Source organism: Acipenser ruthenus, chromosome 32 (assembly GCF_902713425.1).
Source record: "Acipenser ruthenus chromosome 32, fAciRut3.2 maternal haplotype, whole genome shotgun sequence".
Taxonomy (NCBI): domain Eukaryota; kingdom Metazoa; phylum Chordata; class Actinopteri; order Acipenseriformes; family Acipenseridae; genus Acipenser; species Acipenser ruthenus.
In genome coordinates, this window is record NC_081220.1 from 2,244,179 (window position 1) to 2,269,821 (window position 25,643).

Consider the following 25,643-nt stretch of genomic DNA (forward strand, 5'->3'; position numbering starts at 1 on the left):
GTATAAATAATTATTAATTGTAAAATATTAAAATCAGACCAGCAGGTTAACAGATCCATCATAAACTTTGTGAAATCAAAGAAGCAAACATTTTGATTTTGCACATTGCTAATGTTGAGTGAAAAGTTTCCAGTTTTTTTCCTGTGGACCCCCTGGACTGTCTCTGAGGAACCCAGGTTAAGAACCACTGCTCTGGATTAAAGAGCATCATTTTATTACTCTCTCTCTCCCTCTTGTGGTCACAGAGTGTAGTGCAATCTGTGCTGTTGGTCTGTGGAATTGCAGTAAAATCCCTTCCCATGCTGTTGTGTTTAGATGACTGGTTGTGAGGAGCCTTGTGTTAACAATGGGAGAACTGGGGAGGTAACAGCTGCCTATTTCATTTGTCTTTTTATTGTGTTATTACATTATTCATCCCCATGTTCTCTCTGGCTTTCAATGCTCTTCAAGCCTGATATCTGTTATTAATTGTTGTCTAAATTGCTATTTCAGGTTTTTCACTCCATCTTATTCATATAATTCTGTATGACACACGCATCCACAATGTTTAGAAACCACATCCTAGTCTTGTATTTAATGTAATATGCTTGTATTTAATGTATTTGCATTGTTTTTTACTGTTTGTATTTAATGTACTATGCCCTGTATTTCACTGCATTTAATGTATTATGCATTGATCCTCACTGTCTTGAAAAGCGCTTTGTGATGGTGGTCCACTATGAAAGGTGCTATATAAAATAAAGATTGATTGATTGAATGATTGATTATGAAGAGCAGTGGTGCTCTGGCTCCCTCCTGTGGTCAGTGTTAATATCTGCAGTCTGTTTTGCTTGTCTGAGCTCTGTTTGATGTTTCTGACACGTCTCCAGGCTCCTGCTTCATCTGATTGCCACTCTAACACTCCAGTGTCCTGTGCAGTGTCCAATCCCACATGTCATTTAGAAACAGTGAGACACTGATCTAGTGTGGGGAGTGGCAGTGCTCTGATAAAGGCTTGTGTGCCACTGGGCTCTGTTCAACAGGGCTGGTGTAGATTCTACAGGAGAGAGGGGGGCCGAGAGAAGCAGACAGCAGGAATACACACAGGATTCTTCTTACTGCACTGGGGAAGGGGGAGGAGGGAGGGAGGAGGGAGGGGGTTAGTGTTAGTGGTGCTCTGGCTCCCTCGTGTGGTCAGTATTAATATCTGCAGTGTGTCTCTCGGAGGTCACATTAATGAGTGCACTTTATTCACTTGAACACAGAGCAGCTCCTGTGTTAGCTGTCACTGAATCTCTTTATTCCATGATTTGCTGTATTGAGCTGGAGGCTCAGAGAGTGTTTCCTCTTTCCTATCAGCTGTGTGTTTTGTGTTTAAACCTCAGAGCACTCTGGATATTTACTGACACCCTCCTCCCCTTTCCCAACTTGCTTTTTGCTCTTTCTTTTTGCATTAGGACTCTATAGAGTCCTTTTATGTAACTGTAACACCCGCTAGGCAGGGCTTACACAGAATTGAAATACATAATCACATTTGGAGTGGGTCTACTCCAGATTAGTGTGAAAGACACTGGGCAAATAAAACAGTTACAGGTTATTTTATTCTGAAAGCAAATCAAGGATGGGATCAGAAACACGGCCTCTTCCGATTAAAAAATAATCTTTTATTTTATTGCAGATAAAAAGAAATGGAATGTTAGCAGCAGATTAATACACAGCAGGAAACGTTCAGCACCAGAAGCACACTAAAGTGCGTGGTGCAATAAATACCTGTGAAAAATGATTGATTTAACATTGCAATCATTACAAATAAATACAAATATAAACAATGACTGCTCTGAAAACAACACACAACACAAAACACAGCAGTGTGCGCAGGCAGGGGATGTCAGAGAGCTGCATGCATCATTTTCTGCTGCAAATCAATCTGTAACCCCATTCAACATCATCTCCTGCTTTACCAGACAAGGAGCAGACAAAAGCCTCACAAGACTTGACTAGCTCCTTGCTTACAGTATATAACTCTGTTACCCCAGTCTGCACGTTGACTGACAATGTCCTGTGCGGTTGACAATGAAGTCAGAATGGTTTCTTCCTCTTTCAATGCAATGCATTGGTTGTATCAGCCTGTGAAAGCATGCATTCCACACAGAGCTTCACACTGATAGTGCCAAGTCCTTGCACATACAGCAGCTTCCACAGCTAAACATCTGGCTGTGTTCCTGTCAATGCTACACTTTATAGAAGGAAAACAAAACTGGTTAATTCACCATTGTGATATTTCAAACATTCTACATTTATTTAAAAACAGAGACCATAACTTCAAAAAGCAGACGTGTTTCGACTCAAAAGAGCCATCCTCAGTGTTCAAAAGAAACAAAGCAGACCCAGCCCTTAATATCGTTATTACCAATTAGTGAACATGATTAAACACAGGTTTGTTAAGCAGACAATTCATTATCACAGACATACACTTCATCAAGTAAAGTTTTCAATCAGATATCCCAACATCAATGGTTGGCAAATAAGTTACAATTTGTAACCCAAACAAACCTTAATAGTTATTAATCAATTGATGAAGATGATTAGATACAGGTATTGTTAAACAGCCAGCTCATTACCACAAACATACACTTAATGAAGTGAAATTTACAATGAATTATCTAACCATCAACGATCTGCAAATTGAAACAAGAAACAAACCCCACCCTTAATATAGTTCTTTAAATTGCACAATGGTGAATTAACAATGTGTTTGTGTGCGTACTCCATGTTTTCACACTATCAACACTTTTCTGAGCAACAACGCACCAAATACAAATGAATGAAATGCTTGAACTTTCAGCGTGAGGTTTAAATTTTGTAGCATTACTGATACACTTTATAGAAATAGATTTTTATTCATATTTATTTCACTATATTTATTTCTTTTATAGTTTCAATTAGAAATATATTAAATTGCTTTGAATATATGTAAAGAAATAAAAGAAATCTTGTATATTAATATTGAAATACGTTAATTTGTGTTTTAAACCATAGATTGTTTTAAAACCTGTAACGCAATAGAAATATGTTGGATTGTAATATGCTATGTATGTATGTATGTATGCATGGATATATGTATTAATTTCCTTTAAGAGGAGTAAAGTGTCTGATTTAGTTTATTTTCAATTTGTATTTAAGTATCAGAAAATTAACAATGTTCACCTTTATCTTTTCCTTCCTGTAGATAAATCAATAATTCTATTTTCATTTTCATTTGAAACTAAATAAGTAAATATAAATCCAATTACAATTCTTCAGCCTCTGCAATGTATTAGAATACATGAATAATCAAGATATTTACCAGATTAATCTTGTCTTTTATTTTGAGCCCTTGTTATTGAGCTCAGTGTTTTTGTGTGGAGTTGAGCTACTCCACAGGCCGGGTCCCGTTTCATTGCCTTCACCCTCAGCACCTGCAGTAGGTCCCAGCTGCAGCAGTGCAGTCGCTGTGCAGTCCTGCTGAGGGAGGTTTTTGTACAAGTGTGTAGCACTGTGTGAACACCCAGCTACTGCTGGGGTAGTGTTGACTCTGACAATAGTAATCTCCTGCATCTTCAGCCTGGACTCCACTGATGGTCAGAGTGAAGTCAGTCCCAGATCCACTGCCACTGAAACGAGTTGGGATCCCAGACTGAAGGGTACTTGCATGATAGATCAGGAGTTTGGGAGCTTCTCCAGGTTTCTGTTGGTACCAGGCTAGGTAGTGGTAATTGTTATAAGTGTACACTGTGGTGCTGGTTTTACAGCTCAGAGTGACTGTGTCTCCTGGGAGAACAGATTTCACTGCTGGAGTCTGAGTCACAGTAATCTGTCCACTGGATTCTGTAAATAAAATATAATGTGGAAAATTATAATAAAGAAGTGAATTGAATTATAAAAAAACACATATTAAATGTCAAGCATTTTTCAGTTTCATTTCAACACTTGTACTGTATATTTAGAAATGTCCCACAAATAGATTTTTTAAATGCATTTTTCTAAATGATCCTTACCCTGAGTGCAGATGACAAGTGCCCAGATGAAGATGCTGATAAAAGTCATTGTTGTTGTGGATTCTGTTGCCATGAAGGGCAGCTCTCAATCGTGAAGTGTTAAACTCACAGGGCTATAAACACTCCCAGAGCACTGAAACGTGTGCTGCCAATGCAAAGTTTCTTTTCTATGCAAATTGTCTTCCTTGGCACAGCAGCCACTTCTAGCCAAGCAGTGCTCTTAAGATTAAACTCATTTTCAGCTGATGCAGTTTCTTTGCTTTTCAGAAAAAAGCAAGTTTTTTCTTGCAAGTAAAAAGAGAAAAAAATAGCTCATAGTTTTTTTTGTGCTGAGTTTGTACAAACACAGCTATTTCTCTCTCTTCTCCCTTCTCTCAAACAATTCATCTTAGCCACAGCTGTGATTATGTAGCTTTGTTACACAGTATAAATAATTATTAATTGTAAAATATTAAAATCAGAGCTGCAGGTTAACAGATCCATCATAAACTTTGTGAAATCAAATCCATTCAAGATGCAAACATTTTGATTTTGCACATTGCTAATGTTGAGTGAAAAGTTTCCAGTTTTTTTTCCTGTGGACCCCCTGGACTGTCTCTGAGGACCCCAGGTTAAGAATAGGGGTTCTGATTTTAGGGTTTTGCTCGATTTAACCCGATTTCTCCCCCGAAAGTTTATCTCTGCATTAGGGTTAAAACATGAAACCTCCCTGAATAGGCAGGACTGTATATGAATAAACGCATGCTCAGGTGTCTGTTATTATTGTCTTAATTAAGTGTCTTATTCTTAATTATTAAAAAATCTACCCGAATTCACCTTATTTATTCATTAAATAAAAAAAAAAACATTCACCCGAATTTAGAAAAATATTTCACCTGAAAATCAGAGCCCCCCACTGCTCTGGATTAAAGAGCATCATTTTATTACTCTCTCTCTCTCTCCCTCTTGTGGTCAGAGATTGTAGTGCAGTCTGTGCCTCTTGCTGTGGAATTGCAATAGGAATCCCTTCCCATGCTGTTGGAATGACATGCTGTATCAATCCATCAATCATTCTTTATTTGATATAGCGCACTTCACAATACATCGTCTCAAGGCAGTGTGTAACAAAGTGTAACAAAACAGTCATTTTTGTTTAGTAATAAATAAATAAATGAATAAATAAATAAAAACAGCCAATAATCATACAGGCAATAACAGATAATAAAAATATTCAATATAGAGATAAATTAAAATGCAGTACAGTACAGACAATAATTAATATTAAGATGTGAATGATAGATTATAAAAGTATGTCTTTAATCGGGTTTTAGAAACTGCAACAGTTGGTGCCTCCCTTACAGAAACAGGCAGTAGATTCCATAGTTCAGGGGCCATAAAAACAAATGCTCTCGCACCTGCGTCCTTTAAAAAATCTGAGGGACAGTCCTGGGATCGCAGTGGTCGTCTAGATATATATGGTATCAAAATATCATTTAGATAGGAGGGAGCCAAACCGTTTAATGCTTTGTAAGTAATAAGCATGACCTTAAAATCCCCCCTGACCCTTACAGGAAGCCAGTGCAGGGCTGGCAATACCAGTGTAATGTGGCCATGTCTTCTACTTCCTGTTCAAACCCTGGCAGCAGCGTTTTGCACAAGCTGCAGTCGGGATAACACAGATCTGGGAATACCAGAGGAAAGAGCATTGCAATAATCTAGTCTGGATGTTATGAAAGCATGCATCACCCTCGCTGCATCTTCCATGGAAAGAAAACGCCTTAGCTTAGTAATATTTCTCAAATGAAAAAAGGACACTTCAGTTAATTTTTCTAATATGAGGTTCGAATGAGAGAGATGGGTCAAAGGTTACACCCAGCTCGGCCAATTGTGCGCTGCCCGGACGGGGAGGGCTCGAGTCGGCTGGGTAATCCTTGTCTCACAGCGAACCAGCGCCTCCTGTGGGTGGCTGGGCGCCTGCGAGCCAGCTGTGCTGTCACCGGACTGCGTTGTCCTCCGACGCGATAGGTCTGCTTGCTTAGCTATGGGCTTGCAGTGTGAAAAATAGAGGTCAGCTTGACAGAGCATGAGTCACTGCAGGGGTTGCAGCGGTGAGACAAGGGCTTTAAAAAACAAAAGGATATTCCAAATTGGGAGACAATTGGGAGTAAAAATATTTGGCCAGATTTCTCACTTCAGATCTCAACTTAAATGGAAAGCTGTCAACTGCAATAACATCTGAATTTGTATTGTTGAATTGATTTTTGATCTCTATAACATTACCTCAGAGTTCAGAGTTCAACAACAGATAGTTCCTTGACATCCATTGCCCAATGTCGGCAAGACAGATAGTAAGGATATTTGCAATTGAGGTGTCACCTTGTTTAAGGCATGAATATAATTGAGTATCATCTGAATAGCAATGCAAATTGACGGCATGTCTACAGATAACATCACCCAAATCTGTAACCTCTATACTGACACACACTGATGTGAGTCTGCAGGAATAACTGGGGTGTGGGACAGACAGCTTACAGCAACTCTCAGAGAGGAGAGCAAGGGGAGAATCACTGTGTTTAAAATGCTGGCCTGCTAAAGGGACATTTTAACATTCTTTAATATTCACTGGCAGGGGTGGAAGTTACAGATGTTGAGATATTAGAGTCAGTGTTTCCCAGCATGCATCACTGTGAGCAGCTCCTTCCTCCAGACACAGACCACACTGTAGTGTTTAGATGACTGGGTGTGAGGAGCCTTGTGTTAACAATGTGAGAACTGGGCTGACTGGGGAGGCAACTGCTGCCTATTTTAATGGTCTGGCTCCCTCTTGTGGTTAGTGTTAATATCTGCAGTGTGTCTCCGGAGGTCAAATGAATGGAAGCTATAGTGCTGCTGACAGTAGTAATCTCCTGCTGAACTGTCAGCTTTAAAAACCCTGAGCAATGGAGCAGTGCAGTTATTCTAGCTGTTGTGTAGAGCAGTGAGGCAGGCACAGGTATGCAAAGCACCTTCCTTTATACAAATCCTGTCCCAGGCAGTTAGATGAGATCTGAGCCGTGAGCACCAGTGGGGCTTCATAGGGTTGGGCCACTTTTACTGTATTCTTCTATTTTGACCCCAGTCAAAGCTCTCAGTATATCACTGCTGTCTAATCTGTGTGTCTGTCTAAACTGACAATAATGTTTGTGTTTGTGTCATTATTTCAAACCTATTGAGAATTAAAGGGTATGTAGTGCCCTACCCCTAACCCTAGTGTTATACCTTCCCATGTGTTGCTGCTGTACAAGTAATGGACCTGTCATTTTTCTTTTCATTGTTCTCATTTTGACAGCTTCTTACTCTTCTAAATGGAACATCTACTTCACTGTCTTTCACAGGACTTTCCAAGATGTACCAAATGAAATGCTACGAGTGCGTTTTCATGATTTCAATCATGCTAATATTCAACAAGCCAGGGGAAAAGGTAGAAAACTCATGTATTGATTTCTTTATTGATTGATTGATTGATGTGTGTGAAAGGGCGCACACAGTGACTGATCACACTCCACTGCCATGGCAATCCCAGCTCACTGAGAAACACATGGCTCTTGTATTGACATGTTGTTTTGAGAAAGATTGGAACAAACCAGCTTTCTATCATTTGGAATGAGACTGAATTAGTGGGGAGTCTGTGATGTAGGGAATTCAAGTGAATATTATGAATGTGTTCAAAATATACATGACGTGTGACAGTGATATGAATGAAGAATTGTACATTTCAGTAAATCCATTTTTATTTGTATTCACATTTCAACTATTATATACACACACATAATCAGTGATCAGAATATTCTCTAGTCTAAAACGGCATCAATGTCAATATCTTAACTGTCAAGAGGATGGATGCGGCCTCGCAAGATATGCTGACGCCGAAAAACTCTGTTAAAATCAGCATGAAAGAGAAGCAGCAACAGCTGCCGAGCTGTCTGGAAATGTGATTCTACGAATAGATTCCACCCACTCAAAGGTATGGATACATTTTAAACAACAACTAAGCCTTGTGTTAGAACTATCTGACCTGCTGCAACTAGTGTCAATGTAGTAATGTGTCAAATTAAAGTTAGTAAGACTTACGCTATAACTAAGCTGAGTAAGAACTTACACACAGCTGGTGCAACCCAGCCCAGGATTCATGGACATCTTCATATGAGAATCAGATATGAAAAACATGAGTGACATTTTTACAATTCTTGGAATAACTGAATTAATTATTTCAGAATTTAAAATAGATGGTATCATCACTACATTACTAGATGACCCTGTAGTCACAACAAAATCAGTTTGTTTAAATAGACTAATATTGAATCCATACCTACATGTAACTGTGTGTTGTTATTGAGCTCAGTGTGTTTGTGTGCAGTTGAGCTCCTTCGCAGGCTGGGTCTCGTTTCATTGCCTTCACCCTCAGCACCTGCAGTAGGTCCCAGCTGCAGCAGTGCAGTCGCTGTGCGGTCCTGCTGAGGGAGGTTTTTGTACGAGTGTGTAGCACTGTGTGAACACATAGCCACTGGAGTAGTGTCGACTCTGACAGTAGTAATCTCCTGCATCTTCAGCCTGGACTCCACTGATGGTCAGAGTGAAGTCAGTCCCAGATCCACTGCCACTGAAACGAGTTGGGATCCCAGACTGAAGCTTACTTGCTCCATAGATCAGGAGTTTGGGAGCTTCTCCAGGTTTCTGTTGGTACCAGGCTAGGCAGTCATTACTACTGTAGCAATTGCTCACAGCACTGCTGACTTTACAGCTCAGAGCGACTGTGTCTCCTGGGAGAACAGATTTCACTGCTGGAGTCTGAGTCACAGTATACTGTCCACTGGATTCTGAAAATAATAAATAATAACATAGACAATTATAGAACATTATTGATTTAAAAAACAAAAACACATTACATTTTAAACTGTTTTTATTTTTATTGTTTTAATTTTCCCCTGCTTTACTTTTAACAGTGATGTAGGTATTAAGAATTCTCTCAGAATTAGATATTTTTTAAACATGTTTTTCTAAATGATTCTTACCCTGAGTGCAGATGACAAGTGCCCAGATGAAGATGCTGATAAAAGTCATTGTTGTCGTGGATTCTGTTGCCATGAAGGGCAGCTCTCAATCATGAAGTGTTAAACTCACAGGGCTATAAACACTCCTAGAGCACTGAAGCATGTGTTGCCAATGCAAAGTGTCTTTTCTATGCAAATTGTCTTCCTTGGCACAGCAGCAACTTGTAGCCCAGCAGTGGTGTAAACACAGGCTTGGTGCTGTGTGTTCTGACAGAGCAAGATTAGCAGTTTAGCACGGCTGGGATGGGAAGGGTCAGACTGGCAGGAGAAACATGATGTGATTGGGATTGCTGTCAGTCTGGGGCTGTGCTGTAACAGCCTGTTTTATTACTGTGTCGTTACTTCATACAATGAGTGCTGTTCTGGCTTTCTCTTTGGTAGTGTTCATAAGTACACCCTGTGCAGGATTGGGTCTGATGGTTTGAATGGAAATTGCTTAAGAATACAATGAAATACAATCTTATTCACTTGAGTTTGCTGAAGGATATTTAAGAATGTTTTAATGGAAATCATTTTAAAAATATGATGTTCAGTGAACTGTTTTACATTATGGAAATCAGTGGTGTTGTGTGTTTTGTAAAGCCCAAAATAACACACCCCTACAGATTGGGTTTGAACAAGTGCCTGTTTCCCTCTTGTGGTAAGTGTTAGTAACTGCAGTCTTTGCTGTTCAGGACCAGTTTAATGAAGATGCAATCCCTTGGTTTAAAATGTGTGCTCCACTTTCATCAGCCTCTCACAGTAAAAGTCATTGCAGGAGAAAGTGGAGTAACATATGGGACACGGGGCATGAACGGACAGACTGTGTGAGCTGATAAAAACTCAATTAGCTATCTGTATGATGATTTGTCTTTTTTATTTAATTTTTTAACAACCATGATGAGAAGATTTATTTAAAGTTAAGTCAAAGCCAAAAACAGTTCTGTGTTAATTTGAGGGTGTGTTTATTCACTGGTAGTCAGAATACAATGTAAAGATGCAATCAGCATAGTGGGGCAATGTGGGCACCTTTGAAATCATTCATCCTTTCTGCTCCAGTCTACTCTGAATACTCACGCTGTCACTGTGTGGTCCGTGTCCCAGTTTGCTCACTTTGCAATGAGGATAATGAGGTTGCATTAGAAAACATTCCTCCAAATTGCTCGATGTCTTCTCATACAGACTGTTTGACTTCTCAAGCTGTCACTGTGTATCTCTGTTACAAGCTGTCACTGTGGATCTCTGTTACAAGCTGTCACTGTGGATCTATGTTACAAGCTCTCACTGTGTATCTCTGTTCCAAGCTGTCACTGTGTATCTCTGTTACAAGCTGTCACTGTGTATCTCTGTTACAAGCTGTCACTGTGGATCTCTGTTACAAGCTGTCACTGTGTATGTCTGTTCCAAGCTGTCACTGTGTATCTCTGTTACAAGCTGTCACTGTGTATCTCTGTTTCAAGCTGACACTGTGTATCTCTGTTACAAGCTGTCACTGTGTATCTCTGTTTCAAGCTGTCACTGTGTATCTCTGTTCCAAGCTGTATCTCTGTTCCAAGCTACATGAGCAACGTGCTGCTGGGCTGTGGAATTACTCTCTCCCTCTTGTGGTCACAGAGTGTAGTGCAGTCTGTGCTGCTGGCTGTGGAATTGCAACAGAAATCCCTTCCCATGCTGGTGGAATGACATGCTGTAAACTCTATGCTGACACACACTGATGTGAGTCTGCAGGAATAACTGGGGTGTGGGACAGACAGCTTACAGCAACTCTCAGAGAGGAGAGCAAAGGGAGAATCATTGTGTTTAAAATGCTGGCCTGTTAAAGGGACATTTTAACATTCTTTAATATTCACTGGCAGGGGTGGAAGCAGCAGATGTTGAGATATTAGAGTCAGTGTTTCCCAGCATGCATCACTGTGAGCAGCTCCTTCCTCCAGACACAGACCACACTGTAGTGATTAGATGACTGGGTGTGAGGAGCCTTGTGTTAACAATGGGAGAACTGGGCTGACTGGGCTGTTACTGTGTTATTACATTATGGACAGCAGTGGTGATGTGGCTCCCTCTTGTGGTCAGTATTCATATCTGCAGTGTGTCTCCGGAGGTCAAATGAATGTAAGCTATAGTGCTGCTGACAGTAGTAATCTCCTGCATCTTCAGCCTGGACTCCACTGATGGTCAGCATGAAGTTTGTTCTTGACCTGCTGTCAGTGAATGGAGCTGGAGCTCCAGAGACTCGGCTATTCAGTGAAGAGAAGAGGAGTTTAGGAGCTCCTCCGGGTTTCTGCAGATACCAGGCTAGACTGCTGGTAAAACCAGAGCTACTGGATCTGCAGTTCAGAGTGACACTCCCTCCTATAGAGACAGGCTCCACTGTGGGACTCTGAGTCAGGACAATCTGACCGCTGGATTCTGAAAACAAAAACACAGAACATCAACCCACCGAGTCAACAGCCTCGTCCATTAACTGCATTCCACTGTGTGCTGAGGAAGCGCTGATATTAATAATAATTCATAATAATGAGGATTTCATACCATGAGCAAAGAGTGCCAGTGTGCAGAGGAGGAGCCCCAGTGAAGCCATGTTCTCTGTGTGTCTCAGTGACTTTGAAAGGGCTGAACTGTCAGCTTTAAAAACCCTGGGCAATGGAGCAGTGCAGTTATTCTAGCTGTTGTGTAGAGCAGTGAGGCAGGCACAGGTATGCAAAGCACCTTCCTTTATACAAATCCTGTCACAGGCAGTTAAATGAGATCTGAGCCGTGAGCACCAGTGGGGCTTCATAGGGTTGGGCCACTTTTACTGTTTTCTTCTATTTTTACCCCAGTCAAAGCTCTCAGTATATCACTGCTGTCTAATCTGTGTGTCTGTCTAAACTGACAATAATGTTTGTGTTTGTGTCATTATTTCAATCCTATTGAGAATTAAAGGGTATGTAGTGCCCTACCCCTAACCCTAGTGTTATACCTTCCCATGTGTTGCTGCTGTACAAGTAATGGACCTGTCATTTTTCTTTTCATTGTTCTCATTTTGACAGCTTCTTACTCTTCTAAATGGAACATCTACTTCACTGTCTTTCACAGGACTTTCCAAGATGTACCAAATGAAATGCTACGAGTGCGTTTTCATGATTTCAATCATGCTAATATTCAACAAGCCAGGGGAAAAGGTAGAAAACTCATGTATTGATTTCTTTATTGATTGATTGATTGATGTGTGTGAAAGGGCGCACACAGTGACTGATCACACTCCACTGCCATGGCAATCCCAGCTCACTGAGAAACACATGGCTCTTGTATTGACATGTTGTTTTGAGAAAGATTGGAACAAACCAGCTTTCTTTCATTTGGAATGAGACTGAATTAGTGGGGAGTCTGTGATGTAGGGAATTCAAGTGAATATTATTAATGTGTTCAAAATATACATGACATGTGACAGTGATATGAATGAAGAATTGTACATTTCAGTAAATCCATTTTTATTTGTATTCACATTTCACCTATTATATACACACACATAATCAGTGATCAGAATATTCTCTCGTCTAAAACGGCATCAATGTCAATATCTTAACAGTCAAGAGGATGTATGCGGCCTCACAAGATATGCTGACGCCGAAAAACTCTGTTAAAATCAGCATGAAAGAGAAGCAGCAACAGCTGCTGAGCCGTCTGGAAATGTGATTCTCTGAATAGATTACACCCACTCAAAGGTATGGATACATTTTAAACAACAACTAAGCCTTGTGTTAGAACTATCCTACCTGCTGCAACTAGTGTCAATGTAGTAATGTGTCAAATTAAAGTTAGTAAGACTTACGCTATAACTAAGCTAAGTAAGAACTTACAACCCAGCCCAGGATTCATGGACATCTTCATATCAGAATCAGATATGAAAAACATGAGTTACATTTTTACAATTCTTGGAATAACTGAATGATGTTTCAGAATTTGGAATAGATGGTATCATCACTACATTACTAGATGACCCTGTAGTCACAACAAAATCAGTTTGTTTAAATAGACTAATATTGAATCCATACCTAGATGTAACTGTGTGTTGTTATTGAGCTCAGTGTGTTTGTGTGCAGTTGAGCTCCTCCACAGGCCGTGTCCCGTTTCATTGTCTTCACCCTCAGCACCTGCAGTAGGTCCCAGCTGCAGCAGTGCAGTCGCTGTGCAGTCCTGCTGAGGGAGGTTTTTGTACGGGTGTGTAGCACAGTGTGAACACCCAGCTACTGCTGGGGTAGTGTCGACTCTGACAGTAGTAATCTCCTGCATCTTCAGCCTGGACTCCACTGATGGTCAGAGTGAAGTCAGTCCCAGATCCACTGCCACTGAAACGAGTTGGGATCCCAGACTGAAGCTTACTTGCTCCATAGATCAGGAGTTTGGGAGCTTCTCCAGGTTTCTGTTGGTACCAGGCTAGGTAGTTGCCAGAGCTATCACTGTACACTGCGCTGCTGACTTTACAGCTCAGAGCGACTGTGTCTCCTGGGAGAACAGATTTCACTGCTGGAGTCTGAGTCACAGTATACTGTCCACTGGATTCTGAAAATATTAAATAATAATAATATAGAAAATGATAGTAATTATTGAAATAAATGATGAAAACAGATTACATTTCAAGACTTTTTCATTTGATTTTATTCAGTTTGCCTGTTTTACTTTTAATACTTATATATTAAGAATTGTTCCATAAATAGATTTTAAATGATTCTCACCCTGAGTGCAGATGACAAGTGCCCAGATGAAGATGCTGATAAAAGTCATTGTTGTTGTGGATTCTGTTGCCATGAAGGGCAGCTCTCAATCATGAAGTGTTAAACTCACAGGGCTATAAACACTCCCAGAGCACTGAAGCATGTGCTGCCAATGCAAAGTGTCTTTTCTATGCAAATTGTCTTCCTTGGCACAGCAGCCACTTCTAGTCAAGCAGTGCTCTTAAGTTTAAACTCATTTTCAGCTGATGCAGTTTCTTTGCCTTTCAGAAAACAACAAGTTTTCTCTGGCAATCAAAAAGAAAATAATAGCTTATAGTTTTTTGTGTTGAGTTTGTACAAACACAGCTATTTCTCTCTCTTCTCCCTTCTCTCAAACAATTCATCTTATCCACAGCTGTGATTATGTAGCTTTGTTACACAGTATAAATAATTATTAATTGTAAAATATTAAAATCAGAGCTGCAGGTTAACAGATCCATCATAAACTTTGTGAAATCAAATCCATTCACGGAGCAAACATTTTGATTTTGCACATTGCTTATGTTGAGTGAAAAGTTTCCAGTTTTTTTCCTGTGGAACCCCTGGACTGTGTCTGAGGACCCCAGGTTAAGAACCACTGCTCTGGATTAAAGAGCATCAATTTATTACTCACTGTCTCTCTCTTGTGGTCACAGGATGTAGTGCATTTTGTGCTGTTTGGTGTTTTGTCATTTTAAGGTTGTGGAGAGATATCCTCATGCCATAAGAGACAGGCTCGGCTGACTCAACTTACCGTGAATATTTTCAAAGAGTAAAGATCAGAAAAATTCCCCTAAAAGATGTATTGGCATCTTCATTAATTGCGTTTTAATTGGCTGAGAGACTCTAATTGATTTATACTGTCCTTTGAACCACTTTGTGTGACTCAATGACCTAATAAAAGTTTAGTCACCCCAGCAAGTTAAACCAGTTGCTTCCAGATTGTTTTAATACATGCACTCCTTTTCCAGTCGGCTCCATAGCGTGGAACACTCCCTGTTTTTCACAGAATAGGACAGGTATAGAAGCCTCTAACCTGTTCTTAAGAGCGTGATTATGCAAATTTGCTTGCAGTTTAAACAATGGCTCACAGGAAACCTGTCCCTGGAAGATGAACGGATGTGGTTTCAGCACCTGATACATAGGATAGCTTCAGCCATAATGCATTGAAACCATTTCAAATAAAAGCAAAATTGTTGAGAGTCCCAGCAATGGGGGACCTGTATGGGAGGTACCATGGTGAGTGTTCCTGCAATGGGAGACCTGTATGGGAGGTACCATGGTGAGTGTTCCTGCAATGGGAGACCTGTAAGGTAGGTACCATGGTGAGTGTTCCTGCAATGGGAGACCTGTAAGGGAGGTACCATGGTGAGTGTTCCTGCAATGGGGGACCTGTATGGGAGGTACCATGGTGAGTGTTCCTGCAATGGGAGACCTGTATGGGAGGTACCATGGTGAGTGTTCCTGCAATGGTTGGTCTGTTTGGGTGGTTCTATGGTGTAATGGTTCGTACTATATAGGTACTAACCATTACACCATAATGGTTACTACCTATATAGTAGGTATAGACAATGTATAGACAATGTCGACAAATGGGACTTTTTTTACCTGAAAAAAGAAACACGGACCAGGGGTCACAAATGAAGATTAGATAAAGGGGCATTCAGAAGAGAAAATAGGAGGCACTTTTTTACTCAGAGAATTGTGAGGGTCTGGAACCAACTCCCCAGTAATGTTGTTGAAGCTGACACCCTGGGATCCTTCAAGAAGCTGCTTGATGAGATTCTGGGATCAATAAGCTACTAACAACCAAACGAGCAAGATGGGCCGAATGGCCTCCTATCGTTTGTAAACTTTCTTATGTTCTTATGTACTCTGGACTCTGAATCCAGTGATCCAAGTTCAAATCTCAGTGGAACCTGCCGAGAACTTGTATTTGTCTTCCAAACACACTTTATACCCAGATTTAGTTTTAAAATAACTAATGTATTAATTTCCTACAGCCAGGCCCAACAAATCGACTCTGTTGGGACTCGAACCCACAACCTTCGAATCACCTCTCAGTGTTTGATTAGAAGTCCAATGCGTGTTCTATTGCGCTACAGAGTATGAATAAAAAAATAAATAAATGTAAAAATGAAAGAATATATGTGTATTTTGATATTTATTTTTAATTACGCACCAAACAATTGAGTTTTCAAGTATTCTTATTTTTGCTTTGCTGTTCACCTGGGCTGCTTGCATTATATCACACTATAGCAAAAACCCATCATCGCTCGACCGCTTGGTCCATTCGTAGCGCATCTCACTCCAGATCAGAAGGCTGTGTGTTCAATTCATGTTCAGGTCAACCTTACACATTATTAAAATCATGATGATTTCTTTCAAGGTGTCTGGATATGAGTGTGTGGGTTGGGCTGACAATATTTTAGAAACCAGTCCGTTTTGATCAGCATTTAAAACAGCACCTATAGGAATGTAAACCACTAGAGGTTTGACGGCACGCTTACAAGAAACTAAGTCAAGTAGAAAAAACAATGGGTTTGTGGCTTCATCGATGTTAATTTGACGTTGATGAACACAGCTGAACCGGGGAATCAGTACTGCTAAGGTGTAGTTAGTTGCTGCCTCTGGTTATTTAAAGAAGTGAAAAGGATGGATGAATGAAATAATAATGGTCCTGATGGAATGACTCGTTGGTCTAGGGATATGATTCTCGCTTTGGTTGCGAGAGGACCTGGGTTCAAATCGTGGACGAGTTTGTCATTTTATTCCTTGCTGTTTGTTTTTTGTTCTCCCTCCACCCCCACTACACATTTGCATAATCACGCTCCTTAGGTTAGACGGCTCCTCTGTACTGGACTGTGAAAAACAGTGAGCGTTTCACGCTATGCACCCAGTGTGTAAAGGAAGAGGTGGCCGCGTGGTTCAGGCGATGGACTGCTGATCCATTGTGCTCTGCTCGTGTGGGTTTGAATCCCATCCTTGTTGCAACCTCCTTTTTTCTCCTCTTGATAAAAAAGTGTTCATCCTGCGAGTACTTTGGCTGCGTTTGGTATGCTGCTCCTGCCAGTAACAGAATGGGATACAAGCGCAGGCTCAGCTTGAGGAGCTGAAATAAAACAAATAAAAAAACACAGCAACAAGCGCGCTGGGGTTCGAAACCAGGATCTCCTGTTTGCTAGAAAGGCTCTTTGACCATCTAAGCCACAGCGCCCTGCATCGCTTAAAACTTGTGGCAGAGGCTTTCAGCATGTGTTTCCCAACTACAGTCCCACCGAGACTTGAACTCAGATCACTGGATTCAGAGTCCAGAGTGCTGATCATTACACCATGGAACCGATGGGGATGGTCTGCGGGTGCAGGGCCCGTCGCTCCTGCTGCTCCAAGATGTCAAATGTTCCTGCTGATGTCCCTCAGAGCGCCCGGCCTTGCTCACAGCCGTCAAAATGGCAAAATGTTGTACCGGTAGCTAAATATGTAGAAACATCAAATTTTAAAACTTTGTCAAAATCTCCGACCTGTAAAATGTCATACCTTATTAATTATTTCTATTGAAGGTACTAAAATTTGATGGGTGCTGGTTTGTTGTCAAAAGCAGATCACTGTTGGTGTTTCGTTATGTCTGTGTTTTAGTTTGGAAGCCTCATGTTTGTGCTTGTGCTGTGTCTGTGTAAATGTGTGTGCATACGAATGAACTGGAAACAATGTCCTGTTTTCTTGTTTGAAATGAGCTCGTCAAAAAGAGGCAGCTTTATTTTCCACCATGCTGCATTTACGAGTGTACTTATTTCCACACATTTCTATGTTGTGGATAACTATTCAACACTAGTTGATGTGGTCCTTGCTTTGTTTAACAAAATCTCTATTTCATAATCCCATGATTAGCACTCACTTTAACTTAAGAAAAGCCTGGCTTCAATAGGCCTACTTTGAAAAGATGATACTGTCCTGCAGTGAAACATGTGTGTGAAGGTCTTGGTTTTCTTTGAAAAGACAATACTGTCCTGCAGCGAAACATGTGTTTGAAGGTCTTGGTTTTCTTTGAAAAGACGATACTGTCCTGCAGTGAAACATGTGTGTGAAGGTCTTGGTTTTCTTCGGTGGAAGTTGAAGAGGGACAGGCTCTTTATTATCACACTGCTAACACTTTGGTGTTTGTGGCATTTTTAAAAATACATTTCTTATGTCCATCGTTAGGATTCTGTTCTGCTTTTTTTAGTGCTTCTTTTCCTCTGATTGAACTGCTTCATCTAACGCTAAGTGATCATGAATACGCGCACGTCCTATGACATGTGAAGGCGGGGCAGTCCTTGAGCAGATGGTCAGAGGATAGACATGACAGGCACACTTTGTGCTGATTGGTCAGAGGATAGACATGACAGGCACACTTTGTTCTGATTGGTCAGAGGATAGACATGACAGGCACACTTTGTGCTGATTGGTCAGAGGATAGACATGACAGGCACACTTTGTGCTGATTGGTCAGAGGATAGACATGACAGGAACACTTTGTGCTGATTGGTCAGAGGATAGACATGACAGGCACACTTTGTGCTGATTGGTCAGAGGATAGACATGACAGGCACACTTTGTGCTGATTGGTCAGAGGATAGACATGACAGGCACACTTTGTGCTGATTGGTCAGAGGATAGACATGACAGGCACACTTTGTGCTGATTGGTCAGAGGATAGACATGACAGGAACACGTTGTGCTGATTGTTATGTATCACACTACAATGCCTCAGCCCCTCAGCTGTTGCAAATTTTGCGTTGTAAGGAAGCAACTTTACTTCATGGGTGAATTGAACTGTCACGAACCGTGTCCCATCAGCAAGGTGAGTCCCTGGATAAAATCTCCTTTTCTCATCCAAGCTGATTTGAACTCCCTGCAATGTGAGCTTGTTGACAATGCCCAGGTCAGTGATATATGCAGGCAGATTTAAAGACAGCCCACCACTTTATCTGAAGCCAGAAGGTTTCCATTGACACTTACTCCTCCCAGCAGTGTTTCAGACACTTCTCTGCTCTCCACTGTAACTTCATATGTGTCCTGTTGCTTGGGAACACAAGCAGATCCTTTCTGAAATCCACACTGTTTATTACTGGCATTGATCTCATCTTCAGCTGAAATCCACACTGTTTATTACTGGCATTGATCGCATCTTCAGCTGAAATCCACACAGTTTATTACTGGCATTGATCTCATCTTCAGCTGAAATCCACACTGTTTATTACTGGCATTGATCACATCTTCAGCTGAAATCCACAGTTTATTACTGGCATTGATCTCATCTTCAGCTGAAATCTTCCTGTTGTCCTTGACTAGAACAGCACTGGATGATGTTTTTTGTAAATCCTGTTTTCAGCTCCTCTGGTGTCCCCAGCATGTCTGGACATGTTGACTGTGTCCTCTGTGCATCCCAAACTCCAGGCACACAGTCCTTTACAATTGCAACAGCCCCCATAATGTCCAAGTAAAATCCAAGAAAAAAGATGAATATTGAAGGAGCAAATGCTAAAAACAAAATCAACCCCAACCAAGGATCTCCCCACTACCCATACGGAACAAACACATATTTGTAATGTATGAGCCTTATATGTGTCAAATATCATTCTTGAAATAAGTATAATATTCAAATAAGTCGCTTTGGATAAAGGAGTCTGCTAAATAAACAAATAATAATAATAATGAATATACAACACCTGGCATTCCCATGCAGTTGCCCATTCAAGTACTAACCAGGCCTGCCCTTGCTTAGCTTCAAAGATCAGATGTTCTCAAGGTGACATGGTCGTAAGTGAAAGAGCGCTCATAGTAACTAATACCGACTGATCTGCGAGAACAACGGAATAAGCAGATGATGTATTCATGACAAACTAACACTTGTTGCAGCTCTGGACTCCACACATACACATTGCCAAAATTGGCCCCATTTTTGTATATGGAAAATATATGAGATATTTGGTAAACATTTGTTTTATGTATTGTAAATATATGGAGTAATAATAAATTCTTATGAGAAAAATACATGTTGTATACATTTGAAATATATAATTTAATATGTGTATTAATACAGTATATGATACACATTAAAAAGACTCATCAATTACAACAGCGCCCGGTGCTTAAGAGCACCTTAGTAAAGGAAGCAGAGTTACAGAATTGTGGAGGATATTCCATGCGACAATTATAAATAACCCCAGTTTAAGAACCACTGCTCTGGATTAAAGAGCATCATTTTATTACTCTCTCTCTCTCCCTCTTGTGGTCACAGAGTGTAGTGCAGTCTGTGCTGCTGGGTTGAGGAATTGCAACAGAAATCCCTTCCCATGCTGGTGGAATGACATGCTGTAACCTCTATGCTGACACACACTGATGTGAGTCTGCAGGAATAACTAGGGTGTGGGACAGACAGCTTACAGCAACTCTCAGAGAGGAGAGCAAGGGGATAATCATTGTGTTTAAAATGCTGGCCTGCTAAAGGGACATTTTAACATTGTTTAATATTATTATTATTATTTATTTCTTAGCAGACGTCCTTATCCAGGGCAACTTACAGTCGTAAACAAAAACGCACTGCAGCAGTACTAAAACTTTTTTTTTCCTCAATTGTTTATTCGTGTAATCAAATCGCTGGTCAGCGTAGCGGTCTCCACTGGGACCCAGCAGAAAACGTCAAATCGACCCTGGCAGCGTTGGAGTGCAATGCGTTACGGCCATCAGAGCTTACCTCAGGTCAGTCAAAATAATAAGAGTTACGCACTTAAGTGAGCCCAAACACTCAAGGGCTACTTCTGAATATTGACATTAACACTGCCAACTCAACCCAACCAAACCCCCTACCCTAACCCCAACCCCAACCCCAACCCCAACCTCAACCCAACCTCCTAACCCCAACCCCAACCCCAACCCCCTACCCCCTACCCCCTAACCGTTAACCCCTAACCCCAACCCCAACCCCAACCCCCAACCTCCAACCCCCTAACCCCCTAATTATCGCTATCTGGGTTTCAGTCAAATTCATTTCTGGTTGTGGACTGCTAAACAGCTGGCATTTCATTGTTGCAACAAAAGTCTTTGCCACAAATTAAAAAAAAAATTGGCACTTGGAAGAAATCCTTTCGAAACAGTGTAATTAGCAGCAAGTTGTTTTGTATCTCAGTAACAAGACCTCCTCTCCTGGCTCGGCTCCCTGGACTGGGCTTGCAGATAAAAGGTTCCCTCCCTCTCTCCCTCCATCCCTCCTCCCTGCATCTGCTGCTGCGCTGTACAGACTACTCTGGTTCCTGGGCTGGTAGCCAGGGCTCTGCTAACCTCTTGGTTTGAACAACAGAATCAGCTCAAAAAATTATAATTAAACTGACAAAACTTCCCTCCCTCCGTGCCAATCAGCCAAGTAACAAACCCGTTGCCTCGCCTCCTCACTTCGCTGGGTCCCAGTCTCCCTGCATCAAGCCTGACCTGGACTGGAGGGAGCAACCATTCTCTTAGGGGGAGTGAGGGAGGAAGGGAGCAGTGCAGTCTCCGTGCCTCAAGCCTGCCCTGGACTGGAGGGAGCAACCTTTCTCTTAGGGGGTGTGAGGGAGGAAGGGAGCAGTGCAGTCTCTGTGCCTCAAGCCTGCCCTGGACAAGCAGAGTCAGTGTTTCCCAGCATGCATCAATGCGAGCAGATTCAGACATAGACCAAACTGTAGTGTTTAGATGACAGGGTGTGAGGAGCCTTGTGTTGATAATGGGAGAACTGGGCTGACTGGGGAGGTAACTGCTGCCTATTTCAATTGTCTTATTAATGTGTTATTACATAGGGCAGCAGTGTGGAGTAGTGGTTAGGGCTCTGGACTCTTGACCGGAGGGTTGTGGGTTCAATCCCCAGTGGGGGACACTGCTGTTGTACCCTTGAGCAAGGTACTTTACCTAGATTGCTCCAGTAAAAACCCAACTGTATAAATGGGTAATTGTATGTAAAAATAATGTGATATCTGTATAATGTGAAATAATGTATAATGTGATATGTTGTAACAATTGTAAGTCGCCCTGGATAAGGACGTCTGCTAAGAAATAAATAATAATAAATAATAATTATAGACAGCAGTGGTGCTCTGGCTCCCTCTTGTGGTCAGTGTGAATGATGGCAGTGTGTGCAGCATGGCAGGGCACTGATGCCTGTTTCCAGGCTATACAAACACAGAGAGGGATTCAATCAAACACTAAGTTCACAGTTTAATAGAAGAGTGGATTAGTTATATTTGTATATGTGTTCTAAGTGCTGCACTTCTGTTTCAATAAGTGTCACAGACAGTTCTATGAGATCTGAGCTGTGAACACAGGTGGGACTTGATAGGGTTGGGTGACTCACAGTACAGTTAGATTATCCTTCCTGTAGTTTTATGTTTAGCCTCTCAGTGCTTCCCTGCTCTCTACGACGGGCATTAGAAATCTGTCTGATCAGAATAAACTGGCCTATAAGTGTTGAGACATGTGTGCCAGGGAGCTGCTGCACACATAAGGAATGAAGGAGACCAAGTGGGTAACAAGGATGACACAGGAGGCAAGACAATGAAGAATAAACTGCCTTCAATAACGCTGATGTGCTGCTCCTTAATAAAAATAAGAATTCACTCAGAAATGTATTAATTCCTCATTTAAACAATGTGTCTTAAATTGAGATAACTTCATTTTTATTATTATAAGTTATAACCTGAGTTAGATAAAGAAGCCTCACAAACTCAATCTTCCATCTATTTGAGGTGCATACCATGTTAATATATACAATTGAATTTAAAGAATGGTTGCACAATCAGAAGTACTTTCCTGTCATTTTATTTCAAGCAAGATAAAAAGTCAGTTCTCTCAATCCAGTGTGTGAGAAGTGTGTGTTTCACAGCGGTTGAGACAGGCAGGCAGGCAGGTGAGAGGCAGAGAGGGAGGCACAGAGACACAGGCACTCAGGATTTATTCACACACACACTCACGTGACGCTACCAGCTATGGGAACTCATGGAGGACATACAGCCCAGTGTACAAAAAGCAAAGCAAAACATCCAGAAACTCCAAATCAAAGTTCCAGTGAAGGCGGCGTGCGCTGCTCCTCTAAACGGAGGCCCCGCTCACACAAGTCCTGTGGCTTTGCACAGTCAAAAATATAAAGCCAGACTCCACACAGACACAAACAGCCTGATTTTAAACAGTAACTCAGAACCAGTTAATTATCAACTGATAATAAAACTATACCAGTAACATATACAACAACACTGCCATCAATACTGTATTAAACAAAGCATCAATCACCTTTCATTGGTTATCAATAACTCATTCTAAATGCATCACTATTAATTAAATAGATTATAAATAACTGAACAAAATATTACATACAATAATGAAACAAAAACAACCAAATTATAAAGGAGGCCAAATTCTAAATGATAAAATGCTGCCAAATCCAGTTCCTCGCTCATCCCAATTGGTGACAGTGTATTCAGGGGGTGTGTCCAAAAAGACTCCCATTGAAGTCATTTTGTATGTAGGTCTCCACCTCTACGATTCACAATCACTTTTTCAATGCCAATCCATCTGAAAGCAGGGACGTTATGGCTTCTCTCCATGAAATGTTTTGCTGCAGGTGAAGTTTCCTTGGCACAGCAGCCACTTCTAGCCCAGCAGTGGTGTAAACACAGGCTTGGTGCTGTGTGTTCTGACAGAGCGAGATTAGTAGTTTAGCATGGCTGGGATGGGAAGGGTCAGACTGGCAGGAGAAACATGATGTGATTGGGATTGCTGTCAGTCTGGGGTTGTGTTGTAACAGCCTGTTTTATTACTGTGTCGTTACTTCATACAATGAGTGCTGTTCTGGCTTTCTCTTTGGCAGTGTTCATAAGTACACCCTGTGCAGGATAGGGTCTGATGGTTTGAATGGAAATTGCTTAAGAATACAATGAAATACTATCTTATTCACTTGAGTTTGCTGAAGGATATTTAAGAATGTTTTAATAGAAATCATTTTAAAAATATGATGTTCAGTGAACTGTTTTACATTATGGAAATCAGTGGTGCTGTGTGTTTTGTAAAGACCAAAATAACACACCCCTTCAGATTGGGTTTGAACAAGTGCCTGTTTCCCTCTTGTGGTAAGTGTTAGTAAATGCAGTCTTTGCTGTTCAGGATCAGTTTAATGAAGATGCAATCTCTTCATTTAAAATGTGTGCTCCACTTTCATCAGCCTCTCACAGTAAAAGTCATTGCAGGAGAAAGTGGAGTAACATATGGGACACGGGGCATGAAGGGACAGACTGTGTGAGCTGATAAAAACTCAATTAGCTATCTGTATGATGATTTGTCTTTTTTATTTAGTTTTTTAACAACGGTGATGAGAAGATTTATTTAAAGTTAAGTCAAAGCCAAAAACAGTTTTGTGTTAATTTGAGGGTGTGTTTCTTCACTGGTAGTCAGAATACAATGTAAAGATGCAATTAGCATAGTGGAGCAATGTGGGCACCTTCGAAAACATTCATCCTTTCTGCTCCAGTCTACTCTGAATACTCACGCTGTCACTGTGTGGCCCTTGTCCCAGTTTGCTCACTTTGCAATGAGGATAATGAGGCTACATTAGAAAACATTCCTCCACATTGCTCGATGTCTTCTCATACAGACTGTTTGACTTCTCAAGCTGTCACTGTGGATCTCTGTTACAAGCTGTCACTGTGGATCTCTGTTACAAGCTGTCACTGTGTATCTCTGTTACAAGCTGTCATTGTGTATCTCTGTTACAAGCTGTCACTGTGTATCTCTGTTTCAAGCTGTCACTGTGTGTCTCTGTTCCAAGCTGTAACTGTGGATCTCTGTTACAAGCTGTCACTGTGTATCTCTGTTATAAGCTGTCACTGTGTATCTCTGTTACAAGCTGTCACTGTGTATCTCTGTTACAAGCTGTCACTGTGTATCTCTGTTACAAGCTGTCACTGTGGATCTCTGTTACAAGCTGTCACTGTGTATCTCTGTTCCAAGCTGTCACTGTGTATCTCTGTTACAAGCTGTCACTGTGTATCTCTGTTACAAGCTGTCACTGTGTATCTCTGTTACAAGCTGTCACTGTGGATCTCTGTTACAAGCTGTCACTGTGGATCTCTGTTACAAGCTGTCACTGTGTATCTCTGTTACAAGCTGTCACTGTGTATCTCTGTTACAAGCTGTCACTGTGTATCTCTGTTCCAAGCTGTCACTGTGTATCTCTGTTACAAGCTGTCACTGTGGATCTCTGTTACAAGCTGTCACTGTGGATCTCTGTTACAAGCTGTCACTGTGTATCTCTGTTCCAAGCTGTCACTGTGTATCTCTGTTACAAGCTGTCACTGTGTATCTCTGTTACAAGCTGTCACTGTGTATCTCTGTTACAAGCTGTCACTGTGGATCTCTGTTACAAGCTGTCACTGTGGATCTCTGTTCCAAGCTGTCACTGTGTATCTCTGTTTCAAGCTGTCACTGTGTATCTCTGTTCCAAGCTGTCACTGTGTATCTCTGTTACAAGCTGTCACTGTGGATCTCTGTTCCAAGTTTTCACTGTGGATCTCTGTTCCAAGCTGTCACTGTGTATCTCTGTTACAAGCTGTCACTGTGTATCTCTGTTTCAAGCTGTCACTGTGTATCACTGTTACAAGCTGTCACTGTGTATCTCTGTTACAAGCTGTCACTGTGTTTCTCAGCCACTTCTAGTCAAGCAGTGCTCTTAAGTTTAAACTCATTTCGAGCAGATGCAGTTTCTTTGCCTTTCAGAAAAGCACAAAGAAAAACAAATAGCTTGTAGTTTTCTTTGTGTTGAGTTTGTACAAACACAGCTATTTCTC

The 25,643-nt window shown here is 41.1% G+C and overlaps 1 non-coding gene and 1 gene segment (V, D, J or C); both read right to left on the minus strand.

Annotated features, from left to right (window-relative positions):
* Positions 1–8,161: 8,161 nt before the first annotated feature.
* LOC131703072 (Ig kappa chain V region 3547-like) lies at positions 8,162–9,123 on the minus strand. The segment is given in 3 exon segments: positions 8,162–8,171; positions 8,521–8,851; positions 9,047–9,123. Coding segments are annotated over 3 exon segments (414 nt in total).
* Positions 9,124–17,069: 7,946 nt separating this feature from the next.
* Positions 17,070–17,141, minus strand: trnaq-cug (transfer RNA glutamine (anticodon CUG)). The gene has a single exon. It is a non-coding gene; the product is annotated as a tRNA-Gln (tRNA).
* Positions 17,142–25,643: the final 8,502 nt, after the last annotated feature.